This window comes from Mixophyes fleayi, chromosome 3 (assembly GCF_038048845.1).
Source record: "Mixophyes fleayi isolate aMixFle1 chromosome 3, aMixFle1.hap1, whole genome shotgun sequence".
Lineage (NCBI taxonomy): Eukaryota > Metazoa > Chordata > Amphibia > Anura > Limnodynastidae > Mixophyes > Mixophyes fleayi.
The window spans coordinates 18671876-18695341 of record NC_134404.1 but is presented as its reverse complement, the minus strand read 5'-3'; the positions used below and the strand labels follow the sequence as shown (position 1 = coordinate 18695341).

Genomic DNA, 23466 nt, shown 5'->3' with positions numbered 1-23466 from the left:
CTGGAGGTTGAAATATAGCTGCACGCGGCTCACAACTGCGTGTGGAACTATCCCAGCTTACTTTTCCTTAATATTGTCTGGATGTAGACTCGTACTTAGCCGATCAGATACAGAGAAATGCTGTACACCAAAAAGAGGCACTCTTCACTGGATCCGGATTTGTATTCACCGCACTGCATCCACTCCTGTGGCTATAAGCAGGAATTCGAAAAATGACAATGTAGCACATATTCCACAAGTTTTGAAGTGGTTCAAATAAGGGTAAACTGGATAGAAGTGGACAACTAAAATAGTAGCCCTGTACCCCTAACGCGTTTCATTACAAGAGTAACTTCATCAGAGGGAATTATCATGTTCACACAGGGCTCATAGGAGCCTTATATACACTTAAGCCTTCATTTAACCAATCATTAGTTTAATTCAGAATGACTGATGATACGTGACCACATCAAAATATATAGGAAATAAGAGGTGAATCCTACTAAAGAAAAACCTTTCTCAGCATTCCATATTTAACTCTATGTTGCCGGAAAAGGAACAAATGTATAATACCATCTTATAACCTTCTTTCTATCTTCTCCCAATCTGGAGATGTAAAGAAAATAATATAATAATATAAATAATAATAATAATAATAATAATAATAATAATAATAATAATAATAATAATAATAATAATATAAATAATAAATAGTAATAATAAATAAATAATAATAATAAATAATAATAAAAATAAAATAATAATAATATTAATAATATTAATAAATAGTAATAATAAATAAATAATAATAATATAAATAATATAATAATAAATAAAACAATATACAATACATTTACAATGATACTCAACAGGCGCATGGTGCCACTAATTATAAATTTATTCAGTGATCCGGGCACAGGCTGAGTTTAGTGTTTCTGTGACAGCATCAGTTGAGGAAGCTTCCTGTGGCAGCTTTAAGCCATAAGCCCTGCAGCATCATAGCTTCATGTTAGTGCTAACTTACTTGCAAATATACTTATACCCAGACTAAAATGGAAACATTTCTTTTGGTCCGCTTGTACTTGAATACGGGCGGAAGTGTGTGCAAGTTACCTGCGATTTTAAAAAACATAAGTTGCGTTCACTTTGTGTTCCTTCATGAATCAGGCCCACTGTAAGGACTCATTGATCAACAGATACCCAGAACCTTCACAGAAAGACTTAGATCGAAGGGAGAAGAATCCTGTGGACAAATATAAACTCTTGCGCTAAGTATTAGCCGCTGGTTGCACGGCTTTCCCTGCCGACTGTGCCGACTGTGCCGCCTCTGAATAGGGAAAAAGAGAGTTAGACAAACAATACAAATCAAACAAAATTAACAGTCAAAAAAAAAATAAGATAGGAAAAAGTTTAACCCCTGAAAGTAAATGTGATAAAACCTACAAACCAGGCATTTAAGTGCATTCATCCCTATACAGGTCTTCATTGATCATAAACACCAAACGACTGATATTCTCCCTCTGCACGTTCACCTTCGGCCCCTTATAATAAAGGTAATTACTTAATACCTGAAATAAGACAATTATATGCGTAGTGGCAGATTCAACACTATGAAAACAATCACAACAACATGAAGACAATTGAGATCCCCCCATGTAAGCAGCAAGTAAGGCGTAACACGGTGTGCCTGCCTTGATAATGCGGAATTACAAATTATTATGGACAGCTCCATGGACTTATTTAGAATATGAGCTTTATTTGGACATGGTTTCAAGCATAAATGGATTGCAAGCTTCTAAGATCAGAAGAAGACATCTGTTGGTAATTTTTTTGTATTTTTTATTTTTAATAAACAGATGTGGTTATAAAGAGGGTGTTGTGTTTTATTTTAGGGGTTTTATTATTTTTATTAAAATAATGTGATTTTAAAGAGGGTGTGGTGGTTCATTTAACATTTGCCTTTGTGATTGGGCAGCACAGTGGCCTAGTGGTTAGCACTTCTGCCTCACAGCACTGGGGTCATGAGTTCGATTCATGACCATGGCCTTATCCGTGAGATGTTTGTATGTTCTCCCCGTGTTTGCGTGGGTTTCCTCCGGGTGCTCCGATTTCCTCCCACACTCCAAAAACATACTGGTAGGTTAATTGGCTGCTAACAAAATTGTCCCTAGTCTGTGTGTCTGTGTCTGTGTGTGTGTATTAGGGAATTTAGACTGTAAGTTCCAATGGGGCAGGGACTGATGTGAATGAGTTCTCTGTACAGCCAGGCCCGGCGCTCCCATTAGGCAAGGTTAGGCACTTGCCTAGGGCGCCGGGCTCTGGAGGGCGCCACTAGAATGTAAATTACTTTAAAACTGTGTGGCGACCACTGACCATACCTGTCACGGCTGTCACACAGCATTCAGATGCACGGGGGAGGGGGGAGAGGCTATTGCTCACCACCGCCGCCTCTCTGCTCCGTCTCCTCCCCTCCACTTACTAGTGTCAGTGAGTGGAGGGGAGGGGAGGAGACGGAGCAGAGAGGCGGCGGTGGTGAGGTAAGGAAAGACGGGGTGAGGGGGGAGGAGGGCGCCGATTTTTGCGGGGGGGGGGGAATTTTTTCATGGACCCTAGCACCGGCCCTGTGTACAGCGTTGCAGAATTAGTGGCGCTATATAAATAATTGATGATGATGATGGTGCTAGAGGTTGCAGCAAGCCACAGGTGTCAGGGCATGTTGGCACTTGTAGTTCTACAAGCACCAGCATACCTGAACTGTTAATGGCTGGCTGGGACTTGTAGTTTTACAAACTAAAATGGTGTTTTCCTTATTTTTACTACTTTCTTGTGCCGCTATTACCCTACACCCACCTCCCCAAGGGTGTAGGAAGGGTCCTAGTGCTTTCAGCACTGGGCTAGGTATTTCTAGAGTCTGCACAATGTTTTGTGGATTCCATGTCCTTAGGGAATCCAGCCCACTGCTGAACAGCCTGGGGTTAGTTGTCATTATGGCAGGGAGACCAACTGCCGCGTGTCCCCCTGCTATAGTGCCATAAACCTGGCTGGTTTGCCTAGTGCTTGTTGCGTTGAAATGGGGGAGAGACCCCATGTATTTTTTTCTCGATTTCGGCGCAACCAGCAGTAGGCTGGCAGAGCTAGGGTTAATAGTCTTTAGAGGGCGGGACCCCACATTTAAAAAAAAAAAAAAAAAAAAAATCATTTGATTTTTAGATTACAGAGCCTCCGTGTCCTGGGGTTGTATAGCCCAGCACTGTAACAGTGATGTGTTCGCTAATCTCGTCTCTAGAAAGTAGCGTGTTGTATCTTACGATTTTTAATTGAATGTCAGGCGGGTTTGCAAAATCGCAGCATCATTCATTTGCCGATTTGTATAGCTAGAGTGGGGAAAAATTGGGACTGCGATTTGAAACAATTTTTGAGAATGACGATTTTGAAAGAAACTCACCTCCGGAGATTTTACATCAAATCGCCGTTTAATACATTGGCGAGTTTAAACTCGCTCGAGAAAATCGCAGCTTGATATATTTACTCCTGGGTCTTTTACTGGTTATGTTTTATGCTTTGTTAACATTTAACACAGCAAAGCAATTTCCATGAACACCTTGCTTCTGAGATCTAGGAGCACTAAGCATTATGGAGGACAATAGTAATATATATGAAATAACTGGTGTGTTTATTGTGATAAGACGAGGTATTAATCTCATCTCAACCAGTCTGCACCTCGCTTCTCACAAAGGGCACATTTATCACCCACCACAAAAGATGAAAAATAGTTTTCAATCCTTATCGCATTGATAAGGATTGAACTATTTCTCATATTTATTAAAAAATCTCCACAGGAACAGCCGTTCCGAAAAACGTCTGTTCCTGTGTAGTGTAACACTTACCTTTACACTAGCTCTTCACCTGAGGTCTTGATTGCCGATCTGGTTTCCTGCTTTGAATCCCTGTGCGCGTGCACTGATCGAAAAATTGGGCATGCGCACAGAGAACCCTACTGTGCAGAGTGGAGAGCGAACAGTGGTCATGTGACATGGAGGGATCACATGATCCCTCTGCACATGCGCTGTCCGGCTCTGCTCTTGGGAGCAGAGCTGGACAAAAATGAAAAGTAAAGAAAAGACCATTTCCGATGACGTATGCCAACTGCAGCTGGTGTACATTAACATAACAAGTTTCCGAAAAAAAATCTCTTTTTCGGAACTTGTTAGATTGCGGCAGGGAGCAGCCCCCATACTATTTGATAGTGACTGCTTAGAAAAACGATACAGAATGCAAAGCAGCAGATATCCACGATATCTGCTGCGATGCAACAATCATACATTTCAAGGATCCTCCTAAGTGCGCCAGAATCACGGTAAGTGTCCTTTAATTAGTGTACACTGTTTGATAAATAGGCCCCAAAGTGTGGACTATACAAACAAATGCTTTTTCTAGCACTCTGGTTCCCCATATTTGTCAATCATTTGTCTATATTGTTTTTATAAGTGGCAATATGTCTGGTAGCTTGGCTTTCTTATCTCGTGTATAATTGCAGACTAACCAATTGTCTCAGTCTAGGCAGAAGGATTATTGTCCACCAAATTTCTCTATGAATGTATATCAAACTAGGGGGTCTAATGTCCTTTGTTTAGCTGTGTGTCTGTATGTGTTAAGATAGGAAAAAATGTCCACAGTTAGAGGTCTTTGTATAATTTCAGATGACTACATTGTGTATTTAAATGTAATGTGTCTGGATTGTAATCTCTCCTGTTTAAGTAAACTCTGCTGTATAACTATAGAACAATTCATGCCCCTAATTATATCATGAGCAAATCATCTGCTATCTGTGACAAGGTAAACACAGGAAAGGGCCAATCAGGTAGGTCCTGGAACTGCTCAGCAGGCCGTTTCTGCCTTTAAAAGACAGCTCCCCAAAACAGCAAATTGGCAGTGACAGCTGAAGTCAGACTGGTGTTAAGATTTTGTTTTCCTCCATTCGGCAGGGGAAGGACAATCGGTCCCTGGAGTACTGCCTTTGTCATGATCTGTTTCCATGATCTATTTCCAGGTCTTGGGGAACTGTGTGTCCTCCAAAAGTGACCCGGGATTGCTGCCTTGCTGGTAGCCGAAAAGGAGAGAGCTTCTGCATCACAGGGAAAGCTTGAATGGGCAACAGCCCCTGAGAGTGGCTAGGATACTGGTGAAGTGTTTTCATTATACTCTGTATATTGTCTGTGCCAGACTGTAGTGTGATTTGTTGCGGGTTGTTATTTAAATATTATTATTGCTGTTTGGTGCAACCATTTTGTTAAATAAAAATGTATTTATTTTAATTAGGTCTTGAACACTACAGTCTGTGGTATAGTTGCTTGGGTACCTGTAACCAGTAGATAAGAGCTGCAAAAGGATCCAAGGGCGACAAGGGTAGGAGTGTTCACCCTCCGGGCAGTGCAGAATAATGGGCTTTGTCCCACAAGGGGATTACAGAGAAGGCTAGAATTATGGTACACCTAGATGCGATGTTAGTGCGGGTTGGTACACCCAAACATGGAGGTTCCGGTGCCAGGACTTCAGTAAAAGACGTAAATGAAGAACAGTCTGAGTTTTGGGTGGGGGTGAGTTCATGTACCCTACTAGCAGTACTGAGTGAGAAGACCGGTAGCACACAGAGCCCAACACAGGGGCTCCACGGAAGCACAAATGAAGGCCATTGTACCGGATGGACCTTATACCGTTTCAGAGGTACTAAGTGAAGTGAGAGCATGACAGAATCCTGCCGCAGATACTGTTCAGGGCCCGGAAGCCCTAGGAGCAGAGTGCGTGGTAGTGGATTCCAGCTACACCATGTATGAGAGTGGGTAGAAGCCCACTGAGGAAGTGTGACTCCGACAATAGGTTGGGTCTATGGTCCACCTACAGAGAGGCTTGGCATCAAGTTCATGCTCCCAGTCAGCAGCATGAGATTTTGAGCCAAGGCCTTGAGATTTGAGAACAATTGGTGGGTCCCAGCCCCACCGAGTACGCAGAGGTATGTCATAACCCCACAGGAAGTATAATGGATCCCAGCCCCACAGCGATTACAGTGGGTATCAGTTTCACCATAAAGATGGCCCACAACAAGGGACAAAAGTGTTATAGGTCTTCAGGGGAGATGGTGGTCGTAAATGGAAGCACTCCTGTAAGGCTCTAAAATGTTGAACTGTCACCTTCACCATTACATAACGAGTTTCCGTATCCATGGGAGCACTTCATTGATGTCTAAGCAGAGAGAGATTGAGTCGACAACCTGGAGATGATGAGAGCCCTCATGGATACCTTCTTGCAGTGCAAAGAGGATGCTATAAACCAAGGTCTGAACGAAGAACCTAAGTGGAAGATGGTCGTTAAATCGATCACCTAGCAGTTATGCCAGCTGTCTCGAGAGACCCCAGCTCCTGCTTCAGAAAATCAGAGCTTACAGAATCAGTGTTTATAGGGAAAACTAGATGAAACAATGTTGAATCCCAGCACTCACACCCAACAATTCGGCCAGGCTACCGATGGGCCCATCACCCGCACAGAAGCAAATGAGTTGGGCATCAATCCTGATAGATCCTTTGGTAGGGAGGACCAGGACAAGTTAGTAGCTGAATGTCAGCTGTGTGGTGTTTCCGATCACTAACAGGATTGTAGAGAACTCATCCAGGACCATAACTGCGATCAAAAAAATCCGGTCAAGGCTTTCAGCAAATACCGAATGTGGATTGTTTTGCCTGGACCCAAGATGCGTCTCCTGGAGCAGATGGAATGCTTAAAGGACTGTTGTGAACTGGCACATGAAGAAGCATAAGATTGGTGACCTGTTCTACAGCCCAGTCTTTAAATATCATTGCTGATGGGTGGATGCCGAAAGGCAGTTCATCTATGGAGGTCATCCCCAGGGAAAAGATGTCCCTTCCAGCTGATGTCAATATGTGGTCAGCTACAGAGATACACCTTGCTCCTCAGCCAACCTGCCTGGGAAGGACAGCGTCAAAAGTGGATGCTGGAAAGGAGGCAGCTATAGAGGAGAGTCTGTAACCAGCTATACTGCTAACTGCAGGAGGAGGTCAATGAAGAAATGCATGGAGTAGACCTGCCTCTATAACTCCCCAAGAAAGACCATGCTGCTTCTTTCTGTTTGCCGATTTGGAAGACGGTGAGCTGGAGGTTGAGTGCCAGTTCTGGAGGACATTGTGATAGAGAGACTCGAGAAGAGAAGGTCAGAGGGAGACCATTGTGGAAGGGATGCTGCTGCCTAAATTTCCAGTCCCGGGCATCCAGCGCATTTTTTGCACTAAATTCACAACTGACAAGCCAGAACTGGTCTGGAAGGCTGGCATCCAAGGCCAAAGGGTAGTTGCCAGGAGGCACCGTCTACACCAGCTTCATCCCTCAGCCGGGTATGAAGTAACACCGCCATTAGGAGTGGTTGACACAGAATAGACAATGTCCGAGGAGGGCAAGCCGATTGTTCTGAAAGAGGAGTTGACGCCTTTGATGAGACCGGGAAAAATCGTGTGTCATGCTTCTTAGGGGATAAGTTGGACTCTCTTGGTCTGTTGGGATTGATGCTACTTTTCCAAGAGGCGCGGAATCTAACAGTGCAGATGGTTTTCGCCAGGGATCCATGCAAGGAGATTTGAGCTTTGCTGACTCTACACTGCAGGTCGTGGCACTCTAGGGGAGGCCCGACAAGGCCTTGGAGAATGGAGTAGCTAGGAAATAGATGTTGAAATAATGAGGCTGGGTAGAGCGGTGATTGAAAGGATAAAGTCTGTGGAGTAGTACCACTGATATGAAGGAGATGATACACAAGGTGCAATAGTCTGCGGAATGATACACTTGTAGGTAGTAGACACATGCCGATACAGGGAGCCATGTCCTAACAGTACAAGGTAACTGACTAAAAGAACTGGTACCAATGGGAAGTAGGAGGTGCTTGTCATAGTCCATGTAATGAATGGGTGCCTAATGAGAGGAGAGCAGAAGGAATAAAGCATGAATGGATCTGCGCATGTGCGGACTCACAAGGAACATGGCCACAAGGAGAAGCCGCATGGAGCGGTCACGGAGGAGCGAATCGAACCTCAGGCGGGGAACCCAAGAGTCCAGCGTGTGACATCGGGGCAATAACGGTCCAATCCGGTCTATCAGTCAATGGGCCCATTGAATCAACCTGGCCCACTGCACTGTTATTAAATTCCTACCGGTAGTCAGATCCTGCATTGCTTTGTGTCCCAGTAGGGAAGGGGAGGTTGTCACAGGAAGTATAGAACAGCTGGAGCCCCTGTGACATCTCAAAGTCGTGGAATGGGTTAAAATTGGGATGGTCTAAGCCCTATCTAAAATCAAGAGGTAGGATTCTGGTATTGACTGAACACTATCCTAAGCATGTATACACCAGACTTTTTGGCAGGGTAACAGTAGGGGACTTCTGCTGAGGTCACACTCATTCCCCCACCCTTGTCATCAACCAATTTCCCCTTGCCACCAATAAACATCAACTGTGCCCGGAGGGTTGGCCCAGTTATGGGAGACTTGATAAAGGGGACCCCCGGAGGGACCAAGGGGGTTGCTGTTGATTTTTTCTTGCAATGAGGGTGAGCTGTTGAGTTCTATCAATGCCAGAGAAAGCTGTTGGATTTAGAAACCCTGGGATTTAAATTGGGTTTTGAACTTCTTGAGAAGGGATTCATTGGGAGATACTGGTACACAGGATCCCACTAAGCTGGTGGAGAGTTCGCAACACACCTGGGATCATTAAGTTTACAGAACAATCAATCGGGTCGTACCACTGGCCTATCTTTTGGGGCAATTTGAGACTCTTTTGGTGCCGGAGCTCTGAATCTGTTGAGAACTCTGTGGGCTGAGGCTATTGCTGTGGTTTCTTGGGGGGTTTCACTGATACTGGCGATTTTGTTAACACTTGTATATTTGGTGGGGGGGGGTCTATTTTTTATATGTGGAGCACTGTTTGTGTGAATGAAAAGATTATTATCTCTTTCTTGTCTCCTTACCTGTGTGATTCTGTCAACCTAGAGGGCCAAGTACTTAGCGAATTACAATTCTAACAATGGTGTCCTCACATCTCCACCCCTGCCAACAAAGCAACCTATTCCAGACCAAGTTGTAACTATTTCCTTGACTGATCTGCAGATCCACAGCACTATTGAGATGATGGAGTCCACAGAGGCCACAGCCAACCCCATTGTCTTAGAGATACCTAAAGTGGGCTTCAGGCAAGGATGGGTAAGCATGACTGGGCATCCTGGAGACCCAACATTTGCATGCCCCTGGGTGATGTTGAGGTTCAAGAAACAGGAGTCAGACAAGGAATCCCAGGTCTTGACTAGATTTTCCATGGAGGGTCAGTCAGAGGATGCAGTGGGTGATGGAAAATCAGCAGATCCATTGCATTCCCAGGAATTACACGTTTGTCTGCCTATGGACCCTTTTCTGTGTTTTTTTGTGGGTTGGAAGGGCCAATGTAGGATGCTGTTAAGTAACTCTGTTTCCCCATATAGATTTACTGAGTCTTGTGAGTTCCCTGGACACCAACGAGTGGAGAAAGAAATGGGGCTATATGCCCTATTTCCCTTGCCCCTTATACAATCAAGGTGCTCTTTCCACCATGGGATTTATTTAGCCCAATACCCTGTGACACCAGTGAGGAACTTAGGAACTGTAGACTGCGGCCTAAAATTCCCATCTAATGTCTCGGGTTTAGGCAATGCAAGGGCAGGTCCACCAAATGTGGAGAGGCTTACCTCTATGGCCACAGTTTCGCCAGCAGCTCAGAGTGGAAATAGGGAACAGGGAATTTATTTGGGGTATAATAACACTGATAATAAAGTTTACATGCATTTAAATTATCCTCATCCACTGCAAGAGGAGTGTGGGAACAGCCTTAGTGTATCAGCACTGGGTTGGTTAATGCTATGGTGGGGGGGCTGCATTATTTTTTGCAGGCCTGTAGCCCCTAGGAATTTCAGGGCTGCTTGTCGCTATGGTAGAAGGAACAGTGCGTGCTGTGGATTTCCTTGCTATAGTGTCACCAGATCTGATTTTGGCAATTTTGTGCACCCCATTTTGCCAAGACCAACTTAAGCTGGGTGCACAGCGGCTGGTCTAGCTTTTTTTGAAAGGGTCTGTATCGGACTGACTCTACAGGAGCCTCTTGATACACACTGCAAAACGCCATGGTTTTGGTGTCCACTCCTGGTAGTCGCCTCCATAAATTAGTGTGTCTAGGTATGCTAGAAAATCTGAAGAGACCCACTGTAAGAAGGTGTCCCCCGGAGTCTATGAAGACGGCAAAGAAAATAAGGAACTCACTTGTCCTAGGGTCCAACACTGGTAATTCCCTCCTCATTCTTCTTACCGATCCTGGTGCTGGTAACAGCGAATCAACGATGAGTCACTGTCACCAGAGCCCTGACTGTTCCCCTGTGTGGTAATTACGGGAGTCTTCTCTGTCGCGAATATCCGTAGTCCAGCGCCCCCAGGCCCAGAACAAAACAAGGTGTTGGCAATTGGGGTAGAGTGAAGTTTCTCTACTCCTTGCCATTGCCTCAGACACCCTCTCTCTCTCTCTCTCCTTCCCTCCGGTATGCACTGCAGTAACCTGTATGGTTTCTTCCCAAGACTGAGTGTTGAGGGGTCCGTACAACGTGGTTGAACCATTGGGTTTTTAGAGTGTACGCACCCCGTTATTCCACTGTACAGAAGTATAAACGTCACATTAAACATCCAACTTCCTACCTCCAAAATAATAGTACCCCTCCCCCCAGGTATGCTGTAACCTTCTTACTAGTATACACATAGAGAATGTCATACTCCACCCCACACACTACCACCTCTTAGGCTACCTTATTGCTCTTTCTTCCCCCAATAGTTGAGAGGCAAATTAAGCGTCACATTCCCTTCCCATTTACCATTCTGCTCCCTCCAGGGCCTGATTAAGGGTTCAGGGCGCCCTTTGCTAATACGCATGTAGCGCCCCCTCGCCTTCCACCCCAGGCTAATCTGCGTAAGGCAAAAACTAACTTGTCTTTAATTTAACTCTGGCTTCCTTCAGTCCCCCTCCCCCCCAGCTATTTCTGTTTCACTTGGCTTTCATTGGGTCACCAAAATCTATGTAACTCATTCCATTTTCATTCAAATAAGAACTATATAGCAGACCGTAGGCATGAACGAGCGCTACTGAGGGTGAAGGTGTAAAGGGGGAGGGGGCTGTCACGCCTGCGCCTGTCGCCATTCTTGTCTCTCCTACTCGCCTGTCTTCAAGCGCCCGCCCAAAGACAAGTCATTGTCTTCAGCCTTTACCATGGGAATACGTCAAAATTTAAACATTACCATGTTTTTCTTTCATGTTTTCTTTTAACTTTGGCAAACAACTAGTTTTTTAAATTTGAAAATTAATTTCAGTTTATACCTCTTCCTGTCGTGATTTTTCACCCCCAAAAATCTTGTGTAACTCAGAAGTCTTGCATCCCAGGGTGCAAGGGAAAGTGGCATATCATCTCTGTGTCTGTTATCCCAAAGTGGCTTACAAGTAACCTACAATGGCAACAACCTGCTGGCCAAGGTACCTGGTCATTTATAAATATTAAATACACAGTAAGTAGGTATATGATCACAACAATATATATGATAGTTTAGTAAACAAAAACGAAGACTATTATATAATCAGAGGGGAAAAAATGAAAAATTATTACTGCTGGTAGCATTTCTGCAAAGTTGTTTTTAGAAATTACCAAATTTCTGAGGGGGGGAGGACCAAACTAAAAAACCTTTCAAGAGAGTGTAATGTGCTTACAATACTACATTTAAAAGTGCCAATAGCTGCATATTAAGCATACACAATTTCATAAGCCTAGCAACGTAATTTGCAAAGCATAGATGTTTGCTGACATTCACTTTGCATTCGAGATATAAAAATAAATAACATTTACAAACCTCTACAGAACCACTGTCTGACTGCAAAAACCCCCACAAAGAATTGTTCACTCAATCATCTTATATAGCCACAACCAATGGAGGAAGCGGTACCAGCTGTAGAGGCGATTCCACAGTCTTCCAATCAGAAGCGATCAGGTAATTTTGTCAGTCATCATCATCATTATCTGTCTGTCTTTGCACCTGCCCTTTAGTTAGTGTAAGAGATACCCCTCCTAAAAGTCATACATGCGCCTCCATGCTGGTGTGCATGAGACATATTTAAGCACATGTCTGCATGCACACATATGCGTATGGTCTCCTTGTGAGCACGTGCAGAGTGAAAGTGTGAAGCCCATCTGGTATCTAGTGTTGTGATGTGCGCCCACTTACTTGGTGTATCCTGCTTTCCCCCTCCTCTACTGCTCTGGCTATGGTGTAGGTATGGCATCCATCACCAAGGGGTCCCCTGAACACTTAGGGATTTAATCACAGTGACCGTGGAGTGGCTACTAGTGGCGGTGCAGTGTAAGTGTACATTTATACTCAGTTCAAAATGGAATTCAAATTTATTACACCTCTTCCTCCAGCATGATAATCATAACAAACCACCACACAATGCAGAGGGCAAACTTGTCACAGCCACACAATACAGCTGGCAGCCTTGAGACCGCCACCCCAATATAGAGAGCAAAATATGATTTTTATTGATACAAACAAACTGTGCAGTTAATGTGTGAGAACATGATTATCAGCTGTTGGTTATTTTCATACCTCCTCAACACCTCAAATGGCTAAGGGGGAATGTATAAGATTTGTTACATATAACTATTATTTCTTTCTAGTGTTCATACATCTGAGCTGACTTCAAAATACAAATAGTCAAACACAATTAGCTGTCCCAGGTTATTATCTTCATTGAAAAAGTTGGTAATTTTGTTGTAAGAAAAGGAACTGATCCCTATGCTAATACACACAGGCCATTCATACATGCATATTTTATTTTCACAGATCCCTTGCTGGGCCTGTTGTCACATATCCCCTGTTGTTACATATCCCTTGCTGGGCCTGTTGTCACATATCCTCTGACCAACATAGTTGTGTGACTGATCACACAGCCACTAAATACTTTGTAACCTTTGCATTCTAGCTAGACAAATATTCAATATGATGTAGCACTTACCCTTGTGTATCAAACCATTGTCCCATAGATTATAAGCTTGTGAGCAGGGCCCTCTTACCTCTCTGTATGTATTACCCAGTATTGTATTATTACTGTTTGTTCCCAATTGTAAAGCGCTACGGAATCTGCTGGCGCTATATAAATAAATGTTGATGGTGATGATGATGTCAATATAAGTAAATGTTGATAATGATGATGATGTCCTATATCCCTGTTGTTACATATATCACATATCCCCTGATGTCACATATATCACATGTCCTCTGATGTCACATATCCTTTGTTAAAAAAATAGTTCCTACCTGTTGTGCTGAGCGCCGATGACCTCAGTCTGGGACTGGGTGGAAGTTGGTACAGTACGAGTCACACAGCACGAGTCACACACACAGCCTCTGTAGGTGCAGCCCCCACCGCACTCAGCAACAGGCAGCATCGCGATTTGTCTGCTTGTTGCTCTCCAACAACAGGACCGCCCCCTGGCAACCAGGGAAGCTGCCAGCGTTCATTCCGCATCACTACCCCTCACCGCTCATTGCCCCAATCCCCCATCATCCTACCCACGCCTGGGCCTATTTCTGTGGAGAGGCCTGGGGCTGCAGCCCCATCAGGCCCATTGTTAATTTGGCCCGGTTATCAGGGAATCCTCCATTACAGACTGGTAGTCTACCAATGTCTTACAGCACTCCCCTGACTGCAGGGTCCAACCTTATTGCTGTACATGGAACTCTCCCTCCTGTTAAAGGGCACATGAACTTGTCATCTGGCCATAAACCCTCTCCCAGAATGCTGCCACATTCTTTGTAATATAACCAGTGCCCCACCCCCTCCTTCTACATACAACTGTCCTGTGGCAGCTGCCACACACTAACCCTTTCCAAGGGTCTCTGCCAACCATTCATGCCTCTCTCATCCAGGGACACTCCTTCAGGCAGCTTTCCAACCAAAGGCTCCACCATCCTTATGACCTTTGGTGTTGGGGACCCCTTCCTCTTGTCTATTGTCATCCAGGTAAACTTACCATGCAGTACTACTTTCCTTTACTCTCCCCCTGCATTGATGCCTCCTCTAGTGTACTCCTAAAGGTGGGGATCCCCCTGCTGCCCATCATTCCTCTATATGGGGTTCTTGTGCATAATGTGGGTTTTTGACCTCCTACTGTCACCAGCCCTTGCTATATTACCCTCTCACAGGTTTTTATCACTTTGGGGCTGTTTCTTTTCCCCCTTGGGGCTATTGAATCAAGTGGGGTGCTCTTCCACCTTTTAATAGGCAACCTTGTAGCATGTGCAGCAGCCAGCCCTGCTGGCTGCGGACCCAGGACCACCATCCTCCTTCCCGGATCCAGGCTAACATGGCAGCTCTTGCCCAGGGTGGGAAGAGAGAGTCATTATAGACTCTGGCTCCCACCTGACCTCTCTATCCCCCACAGTGTCATTTTCGCGCCGCCGCATTGGCCACGCACCCACTGTTGACACTGCCGCCCATGTCAACGCAAAGGAAAGCCCCCCCGTTGATGCAATCACACAGAGGCAGCTCACGAACAAGGAGCGTGCACGCACACTTATAAAGGTGCAATATACCCAATTGTAAAGCGCTACGGAATATGTTGGCGCTATATAAATAAATGATGATGATGAATAGACTAGTTTGAGAAAACGTATCCATATTGCTGCTCTTTACAAAACAGTTTTATTGTACAATTACTTTATAGGAACAGACTGTATTCAAATTTAAAATTAATTTTATCTGTGATGGAACATAACGGCAAAAACATCCTCTATTCAAACAACATTTAATGAGCCGTTCTATTGACACCTGTCCTGTGGGTGACTAATTACTAATAGACAAAGAAGACTCCACAGTCAGATTAGAGAGTGACAAAACAAATTGGTTCAACCTGCTTCAAAATAAACTCTTGGTGTGTTTTGATGTCACTTGTGATTTTCCACTTAATGCCAACTCAAAGGGTTTGAATACCTGTTAATTCTCTAGTAATCTCAGTTATAGAAATCCAATCAAATTTGCCTGGAAAATACATCTTTTTTAGCAGGCACCGAAGCTAATCCTCATTCTTCATGGAGATATCACATACATAGGACTCTGGGAGCAGCCACTAATCGTTTGTTGTAACCACGATGCAATGTTATACTTCTACCATTCTCTTCTTCCCTCTATGGCTTGAAGATGCTCACGTCATCTTGCTAATGAGTGCACCTCCCAATACTATAGACACATGTATAAAAAGACCTTGTCTGTGCTGGAGAGCAAAGGACACACAGGAACCAAGTTACAGACCGTACAAAACACTGAACAAGCAACAGGTAAGCAAAAAAATATATGCTCTGTAATGAAACCTCTATCTGATCCACTAGTTTTACCTGCATGCAGCTATTTTCAACAACACTATTTAATTCAATAACTAGTTTTACAGGATATTTAAATTAAAATTTGCTTTCTTTTTTTCTACATTTCAGTAATTTTGTATTTATCCAAGGAAGAACAGCTGTATTAATAGTTTGTTTTTAATATTTTATTCCTTTATTTTTTTCATATTAATTAAATACTTTCTGACATGGAAAAATAAATGTTTTGGCATTTTTTTTGTGCTAAGACAAGTAAATGTTATATTTATAAGATAATATGAAATTGGAAAATTCAGTTCCAGTTCACAGAGGATTTATATCAATCCAATATATAATTTAATATAATTTAAATATACATACTAAAGATTATTGTAATCTGTAATCTAAGATATCATATAGTTTAGATATTATTTTTTCATTTAATTTAAAATTTTATTTAAAAAGAGGATATGATATCCAGATACTGTATGTGTTCAAGTCTTTCTGGGTAGAAGTTCTGAAATGTTCTTTTATATTTAATTTATTTTAGTGTAGTGAATGATATGTTGTCTTTAAAATAAAATGTTTGTATATTTTTAGATTTGAGATTCAGTAATGGCTATAATTAAGTATTTACTAAGATTGTATCCAAAACATTTAAGAGGTTTTTTTTTTAGAAACTGAAATTGTTAAATAGACAAGAGAAAAACATGTCTTATAAATGTATTCATTTTCACAGGGGGTTTATTATTTAATTTACTTCTGTGAGTTAATATGAACGTTTTCTTAAGCTTTTTCTAGGTTTTAATCAGTTACTTCCGTCCAATATCTTTGTTGGTGACATTGTTGGTATTGAAAGTTAAGTCTGCCTTTTTGCAGATAGCACAGAGATGTGTAACAGGGTACAAACATCAGGGGAGGGAGTACACAAAATGATCTAGGTAGACTTGGGGAAAGTCCAGGAGCGTGACAACTGCAATTTAATGTGTGGAAAATGAAAAATCATGCACTTGGGTTTCAAAAACCCAAAGCTTGAATATAGTATTAGGGCACTAAAATATCAATTACTAAGGAGGAAAGGGATTGATGATTTACTGTTTCAGGAGCCTTAAAGATAGACAGACAATGTAACAAAGCAATGGGAAAGGCCAATTGAATTGTAGGTTATTCAGGGAGATTAATTAGTAGCAGAAAGGGAGTTTAATAATACCACTGTAAAGGTCATTGGTGAGACCTTATCTGGAATACTGTGTTTAGAGATTGCAGAGAAGGGCAACTAACAAGATACAGAGGGAGATAAGTATTAGAAACTAAAGGGTAGTAAGTTTAGGGCAAATAGTAAGTAAAATTACTGCACCAAAAGGGTAGTGGATAAGTGGAATCACCTTCCCACCACAGATGGTAGAGGCTAATACTGCAGAGAATGTAAACATATTTTGGATAGACATAAGCATAAAGAAAAGCTAAGGATCAAATAAAGTTATAAGGATAAAAATGGGCCAATTAATTGTGTTGAATGGTTGCTACCCAGCAAATTCTATGTTCTTCTGTGTCTATGCATGAACGTTGCATATATAATACCCCTGACATGATAGGAAGCTTCTTGTCTAGCATCTGGTATTGTGCAGCATATAGTTACATAATAATTGTCTTTTATGTATAATAGACAAATTAATAAATGCAATATTTTTATTAGTGCAATAGAATGGAATAAAGGAATGTCAGAGTGAGTTAGTAGAATGAGATTTCAGATAATCTGCTAATCTGTTATCTGAATGAGATATCCGCTAATCTGCTCCTCTGCTAACTGATATTAATAAAAAGATGAAGAATCCACTAATGCTAATGGAATTCCTTATAGTGTTCAAAGCCATCTTTGTCTGCACAGAACGTTTCCCTCTCCCTTTCGCAATACGATACAGCTCTTTTGTGTGAATTTCCGTATTATTTCAACCTTGTCATTTGCAAACTTTATAGCATTGTTGTATCTATTAAGAAGTTTTCTGTTTTGTTTCTCCCTACAGCCCTGTACTCTTATAGGATCACATAAATCCTCACTGGCTTCTAACACACCTATAATTTATAGTAGGGTGTGCAATTTACCATATATTAATATCACTCTTTGTCTCTTCATTATAATACTCGTGATTTAAGCCAACCATTCAGCTAGTTCAGTCTGTCAATTTTGCATCCTTTATAACCTTCGGACTCTTTCTTTTTAATTCTTTAGATTTAGTATAGCCTTATGTCTGTCCAAAGTAAGGTTAAATACCTTGCTGTATTGTCCTTGACCACTTCTGTATTTGATGAAGTATTATTGATAGAGAGTTAGTTATGTAACATCTCAGACTTGGGAATTTTTTACAGGAATAACATAATAGAAAAGTATGTGTCTGAATTTACTGCGATGTTGTCAACAAATAGCCTTCTTTCATTTCTCAAGGTCCTATATTTTCTGTCTGTGCATAACAGCTGCGCTATACAGTAACGATGAACAAATATCTAACTTCTGTTTCCTTTTAAATGCCTTAACTGCTCTCTTCTCCTTTAGCTTTAAAGGTTACATTACACTGGTTTTTTTTCTTTTTCTCTTTTTTACAAAAGTTTCCTCTTAGGAAGGCTTGAAGTTTACTAATGTCAAGTTAATTAAAAATACTTACGGATGTAAAGATACAACAGTCCTAGGTCCTGCTCTGCCATAGTGCATGTTTTCTGGGCAGCTCTCGAGTTCTCAGCTGTACTGTGGCTTGACAATCACCGGCCGTCAGTAGTTGTCGGTGTAGCCACTTTGAGGTGGGCGCCCTCAGCTGTAGGCTCCATGGAGGCTGCACCCTTCTCTACTTTGGTAGCTAATTTCATTGTCATCTTTCATTAGAGCATTGTTGAGTGGATCTGATGGATTTCCCGGTGGCCCTGATAGTCCAAATTACCTCTGCTGTGTAGTAGAACCACTCGCCTGCTATAGACAGGCCAAGCAGTAACAATGCACCTCTTATACCTCTTCTTTTTTTTTGCTGTTTTGGTATTCTCTGGGCAGTCATTCCTTTACTCATCAGAAAATGAATGTTGGAAAGTTGTCCTGACACAAGTTTGTTTGTGCGGTATAATCACCATTTCCATTATTCCTCTCTCCGGTTTCCAGTCATTCTACCTGAGAATGTTGAGGCCCGTCTGGAGCTGTCTACTGGCAATGGTCGTGGTGTTTATATTCCACGTCGGAGAGGTCCATGGACAGTGCTGGGAGAGCAGTAAATGTGCAGACCTCAGCAGCGACGACAGGATTCTGGTGAGATATTTCATATGTATGTGGGGCACCATCATCACAATCTGTTACCGTACGTCTCATCTCCAAGACGTTATCGTAAGGCTTCCAATATCACCAGCTCAGGGCGAACTTTGACATACCTCCCAACATTTGGGTACCTGGCATTAGGAAAGAAGACATGCCATGACGGGGGTATGGGCACACTCCAGGGGCATACCTAGACAGGGCCGGTGCTAGGGTCCACGGCACCCTAGGCATTTTTAAAAAAGCGGCACCCCCCGCAAAAATCGCCGCCCCCCCCCGCAAAAATCGCCGCCCTCCTCCCTCCTCTCCTTACCTTGTCTCACCACCGCCGCCTCTCTGCTCCGTCTCCTCCCCTCCACTCACTGACACTAGTAAGTGGAGGGGAGGAGACGGAGCAGAGAGGTGGCGGTGGTGACAAAATAGCCTCTTCCCCCCTCCCCGGGCATCTGAATGCTGTGCGGCGGCCGTGACAGGTATGGTCAGCGGTCGCCGCACAGTTTTAAAGTCTTTTAGTATTCTGTGGCTCCCTCCAGAGCCCGGCGCCCTAGGCAAGTGCCTAACCTTGCCTAATGGGAGTGCCGGGCCTGTACCTAGAACTGTTGAAGTTTCCTTCCCTACCCTTCAAAAAACCTCCATTGCTGTGCACACCGGTGCTACGCAGAGCAGCGGTGAATGAGATATACGGTAGTTTCCATACTTCCCACCCGCGGGACAAAGCTATCCCGAACGGGATGGCGGGACGGAGACCTCAAATTGGGGCTGTCCCTCCTAAATTGGGACAGTTGGGAGGTATGCTTTATGGCAAATGGTCTTATGCCCAAACACCAGGATAAACCAACTTCCAGTGCCAACTCCATGGAACTAAATATTTGTATGTAAAAAGAAGCCAAAACCTACCCGATAACACGATAAGCCTTATAATATTCTGCGAGAGAGTGGCAATAATAGATATAAATTACCAGACCTCATTCAGGTCAGGGGTTGTCTAGATTCCTTACGGGGTCATTATAAATGAGCGTATAGAAGACTTACCTGGCAGAGCGGATAACCTACACCTTATTCCTGTGTGTATTATGCAGGATATCTATAGATATCTATATAAAATGTAATATATAAATTCAGGCAACCTAAATAACGTTCTAAGTGAAACAGTGAGGGCTTTTTATTAAGCGCATTGAGTCTTACTGGGAGAAAAGCACCATATAAATAAAATTAATTATAAGTAATAATAATATTATAGCATGGTGAATATCTGCACTAGAGGAATAAAAACCAACCACATTATATCTATCGTCCAGTCTCTCATTAATCAGTGATCACTCACACTTACTAATACTTACTAATTGGTTCCTTTCCAATGAACGTTATATGTCTTACATTACCTTCTTAGATCGTAACATAAGCAAAATGTTGCCTGGTTAATTTTCTCTTAATGTGGTGTGGATCTTATAGCTGTTTCAAATTATATTTCTTTTTTTTTCTGTAGAATTCCTGTGATACTAAATATATTTTTACATCTCAAATAGACAATCATGCAATAAGGGAGGGATTTGGCATCTGTTGGGTGTGGTTGGGAGGGTTAGGGGTTTAGTTGGGCTACTGGAAGGTATGTGTTTCAGTTCCATTTTTGGTCCTGTTGTACCAAAATAGTGTTCAGCGTATGGTAGACCTGAGGAGCCTTGGGCTTAGAGAGGCGGTCAGGGGCATTCACGCAAGTCAACCACTCACCTTAGACTTGCCTCCAAGCCTGACTTATATGTATGTTTAAGATATACCTTTTAGGATGCCTATCATTGCACATCCAATAAACTTGGTATAATTTTCAGCATTGATGAAGATGACAGATGCAAATTGCACATATCTATAAATACGCGCAACTCAAAATACACATCAAAAACCGCAGGTTGGATGGCCTATTTTTACGCATAAATTCAATCTCCTGACTCTACCAGCTTCTTCGGCTCACGTTCACTAGCACCGGACACATGGGGTTTTCCATGTGCGCTCTTCTAAAGCAAGCAGATCTTTTATGTAAAGTGAAAACAATACAAGAAAGAGAAAAATAAAAGTCCTGTGATTTTCTTGCTTTGTTTTGCCAAAATGATCCCTCGAGACAATAACTGTATAAAAAGGTTTTTTTATCCTCCATATAAACAAAAGTAGAATAACATTTCTCTTTCTCTGCATAAGAGTAAATCCACCAGGGGTGCGCTATGAAAAGTAAAACTCCCAACAGATCAATTGTTTTACTCACCTTATTGGAAAATATATTAAATATAATGCATTTACACATTTGACAAGCATTGGCGCTCTTGCTGCCATCCCCCACCACTGCTTAAGATGTACAGGGTAAGTGGTCTTAATTGTGGGTATATATATATACATATACACGTACATATATATATATATATATATATATATATATATATATATATATATATATATTATACATATATACATATACACACACACAGAGTTTGTAACCATGCGAAACGCGTAGCTTGCGCATATCTTTCCTCAGTTGATTAGGCACATTGTTAGCGGTGGGGAACACAAGTTCCAATTCTAGTCCGTACAAAGAACTTGTAAGTGCAATATATTTTATGTATTTTCCAATAGATGGAGAAATTTGGTAGGTTCCCTGAATATCAGTGGTGCTACTGATATAGCCTAGCCCAGGTGTGGAGAGACTTCACTGTAAATTTATACAAACTGTGCACGTGCTCAACTTGATGGCACATATTGGACATTTTTTCTCATCTTGTTTTGGACTATGTGCTAATCTGACAACTATTGTCTTAATCCATTCATATGACTAAATGGCTACATTTATAATGTTAGGAAGTGAAGGTCTTATTAATCTCTTAATATCTTATTGATCTTTTAACAAAGACATTCCAAACAAAATTAAAAATATTTACCCTTCACTGTCCCTATAAATATTAACCATATCCCCAATATTTGTTTCCCGGTAGGAATGTATTAGAGCCTGCAAGATGGACCTGTCTGCGGAATCACCAGTGTTTCCCGGGAATGGGCACATGCAGCCGCTCTCCGAAAACGTCAGGAAATATGTCATGAGCCACTTCCGCTGGAATAAGTTTGGTAGAAGAAACAGCACCGGCAGCGATAGCAACAACGCAGGCTTCAAACGGGAAGACATAGCCAACTACCCCATATTTAACCTGTTTCCCAGTAGCGACAACCAAAACACGCAAGATGGTAACTTGGAAGAGGAGGCTTTGGATAGGCAAGATAGCAAGAGGTCATATTCTATGGAGCACTTTCGTTGGGGGAAACCAGTCGGCAGGAAGAGGAGACCTATTAAGGTCTTCCCAAGTGACGCAGAAGAAGAGTCATCAGAGAGTTACCCCATGGAGCTGAGAAGAGAGTTGTCTCTGGAGTTTGACTACCCTGATGTCAACTCTGAAGAATATTTCGATGACAATGAGTTGTTGGATAGCCCAATTAAAAAAAATAGGAAATATAAGATGCATCATTTTCGATGGGAAGGACCACCCAAAGATAAAAGGTATGGAGGATTTATGACCCCAGAGCGAAGCCAGACGCCTCTAATGACTCTTTTCAAAAATGCCATAATTAAAAATGCCCACAAAAAGGGTCAATAGGAGAGAATAGTTCCCACGTAAAGCTCTTTCAGGTGAAACCAGCATATCTCTTCTAGTTCCGTCATCCACCCTACGATCAACTCTTACGAATCCACTTTGTAGTTAGCTGTATATCCCACCTTGAATTTATGTTATGTCACACTGAGTTTTGAATGTACTGTACAAAGTTAGTCAAATCTGGAAAGGAAGACCTAAAGCAGAATTGTACATAAGGAAAGAGTAGATGTTTCTACCGGTGAATCTCTAGTTTTTGGTTTGCTAAATTATTTTCATATCTGACGAAATGTACAATAATGTAAATGAATGGGAAAATAAACGTTTACAATCTTACTGGCTACCTGGCTATTCCTTCTTTTCTGAAATGTGTCATTTGGTTGAAATGGAAGATACGACCCATTGGAACAATGTCACACGTTGCCATGGGTTCATGAAAGATAACAGAATATGTTGATTGCAGGCAGTAGAGATGGTCATTTGTGGGCGAAACTAACATTTATAAGAATACAGCAATCACCTAATGACATCACTGAGGAAATATTGGATCCTAGTGACTGATTGGCTACAATCCCATAAATATCAGTTGAGTGTATAGGAAGTAATATATTATATCAATCACACACTAGGGTTTAGATTTACTGAAGCGTCTAAAAAGGAAAAGTGGAGGTGTTGCCCATAGCAACCAATCAGATTCTAGCTATCATTTCTCTAGTACATTCTAGAACACGATAGCTAGAATCTGATTGGTTGCTATGGGCAACACCTCCACTTTTCCTTTCTAAGAAGCTTTAGTAAATCTACCTCTAGGTGTGTGTGGGCCAAACTGAGAAATTAAGAGCCAAATGTGAAAAGTATCTGTTTCTTATCACTGGTCTGTATAGACTAAATTTTATAGTGTTTATTTAATAAAGTCGATTTTTAATTCAACATTAGATAATTTCAGTCTTCAAGTATCAGTCCCTTCTACCCCAGCTAAATGGATGGGCACTCGGGTCCTTCACACACTGTAGCACATAATCACTTTTACACCTAAAGTTACTCCGTACTTCCGATTAGTTTGATGTTTATGTCAATTTTTAATAATACATTTTAAAAAGGATGGATTTG

The 23466-nt window shown here is 42.1% G+C and overlaps 1 protein-coding gene across 1 annotated transcript; it reads left to right on the top strand.

The window, feature by feature from the left end:
- The first annotated feature begins 15222 nt into the window (after positions 1–15222).
- Positions 15223–22692, top strand: POMC (proopiomelanocortin). Its single transcript, XM_075200475.1, has 3 exons — positions 15223–15423; positions 18587–18730; positions 21709–22692. The coding sequence occupies exons 1-3, from the start codon at positions 15238–15240 to the stop codon at positions 22360–22362; spliced, it is 984 nt and encodes a 327-aa protein (XP_075056576.1). The 5' UTR covers positions 15223–15237; the 3' UTR covers positions 22363–22692.
- The last annotated feature ends 774 nt before the right edge of the window (positions 22693–23466 follow it).

What these genes read in the sequence shown, in the direction of transcription:
- POMC (XM_075200475.1), top strand. Translation starts at nt 15,238, where the DNA reads ATGCAATGTTATACTTCTACCATTCTCTTCTTCCCTCTATGGCTTGAA. An exon ending in AAACACTGAACAAGCAACAG is followed by an intron (nt 15,424 to 18,586) that starts GTAAGCAAAAAA and finishes TCCGGTTTCCAG; the next exon opens with TCATTCTACCTGAGAATGTT. An exon ending in GCAGCGACGACAGGATTCTG is followed by an intron (nt 18,731 to 21,708) that starts GTGAGATATTTC and finishes GTTTCCCGGTAG; the next exon opens with GAATGTATTAGAGCCTGCAA.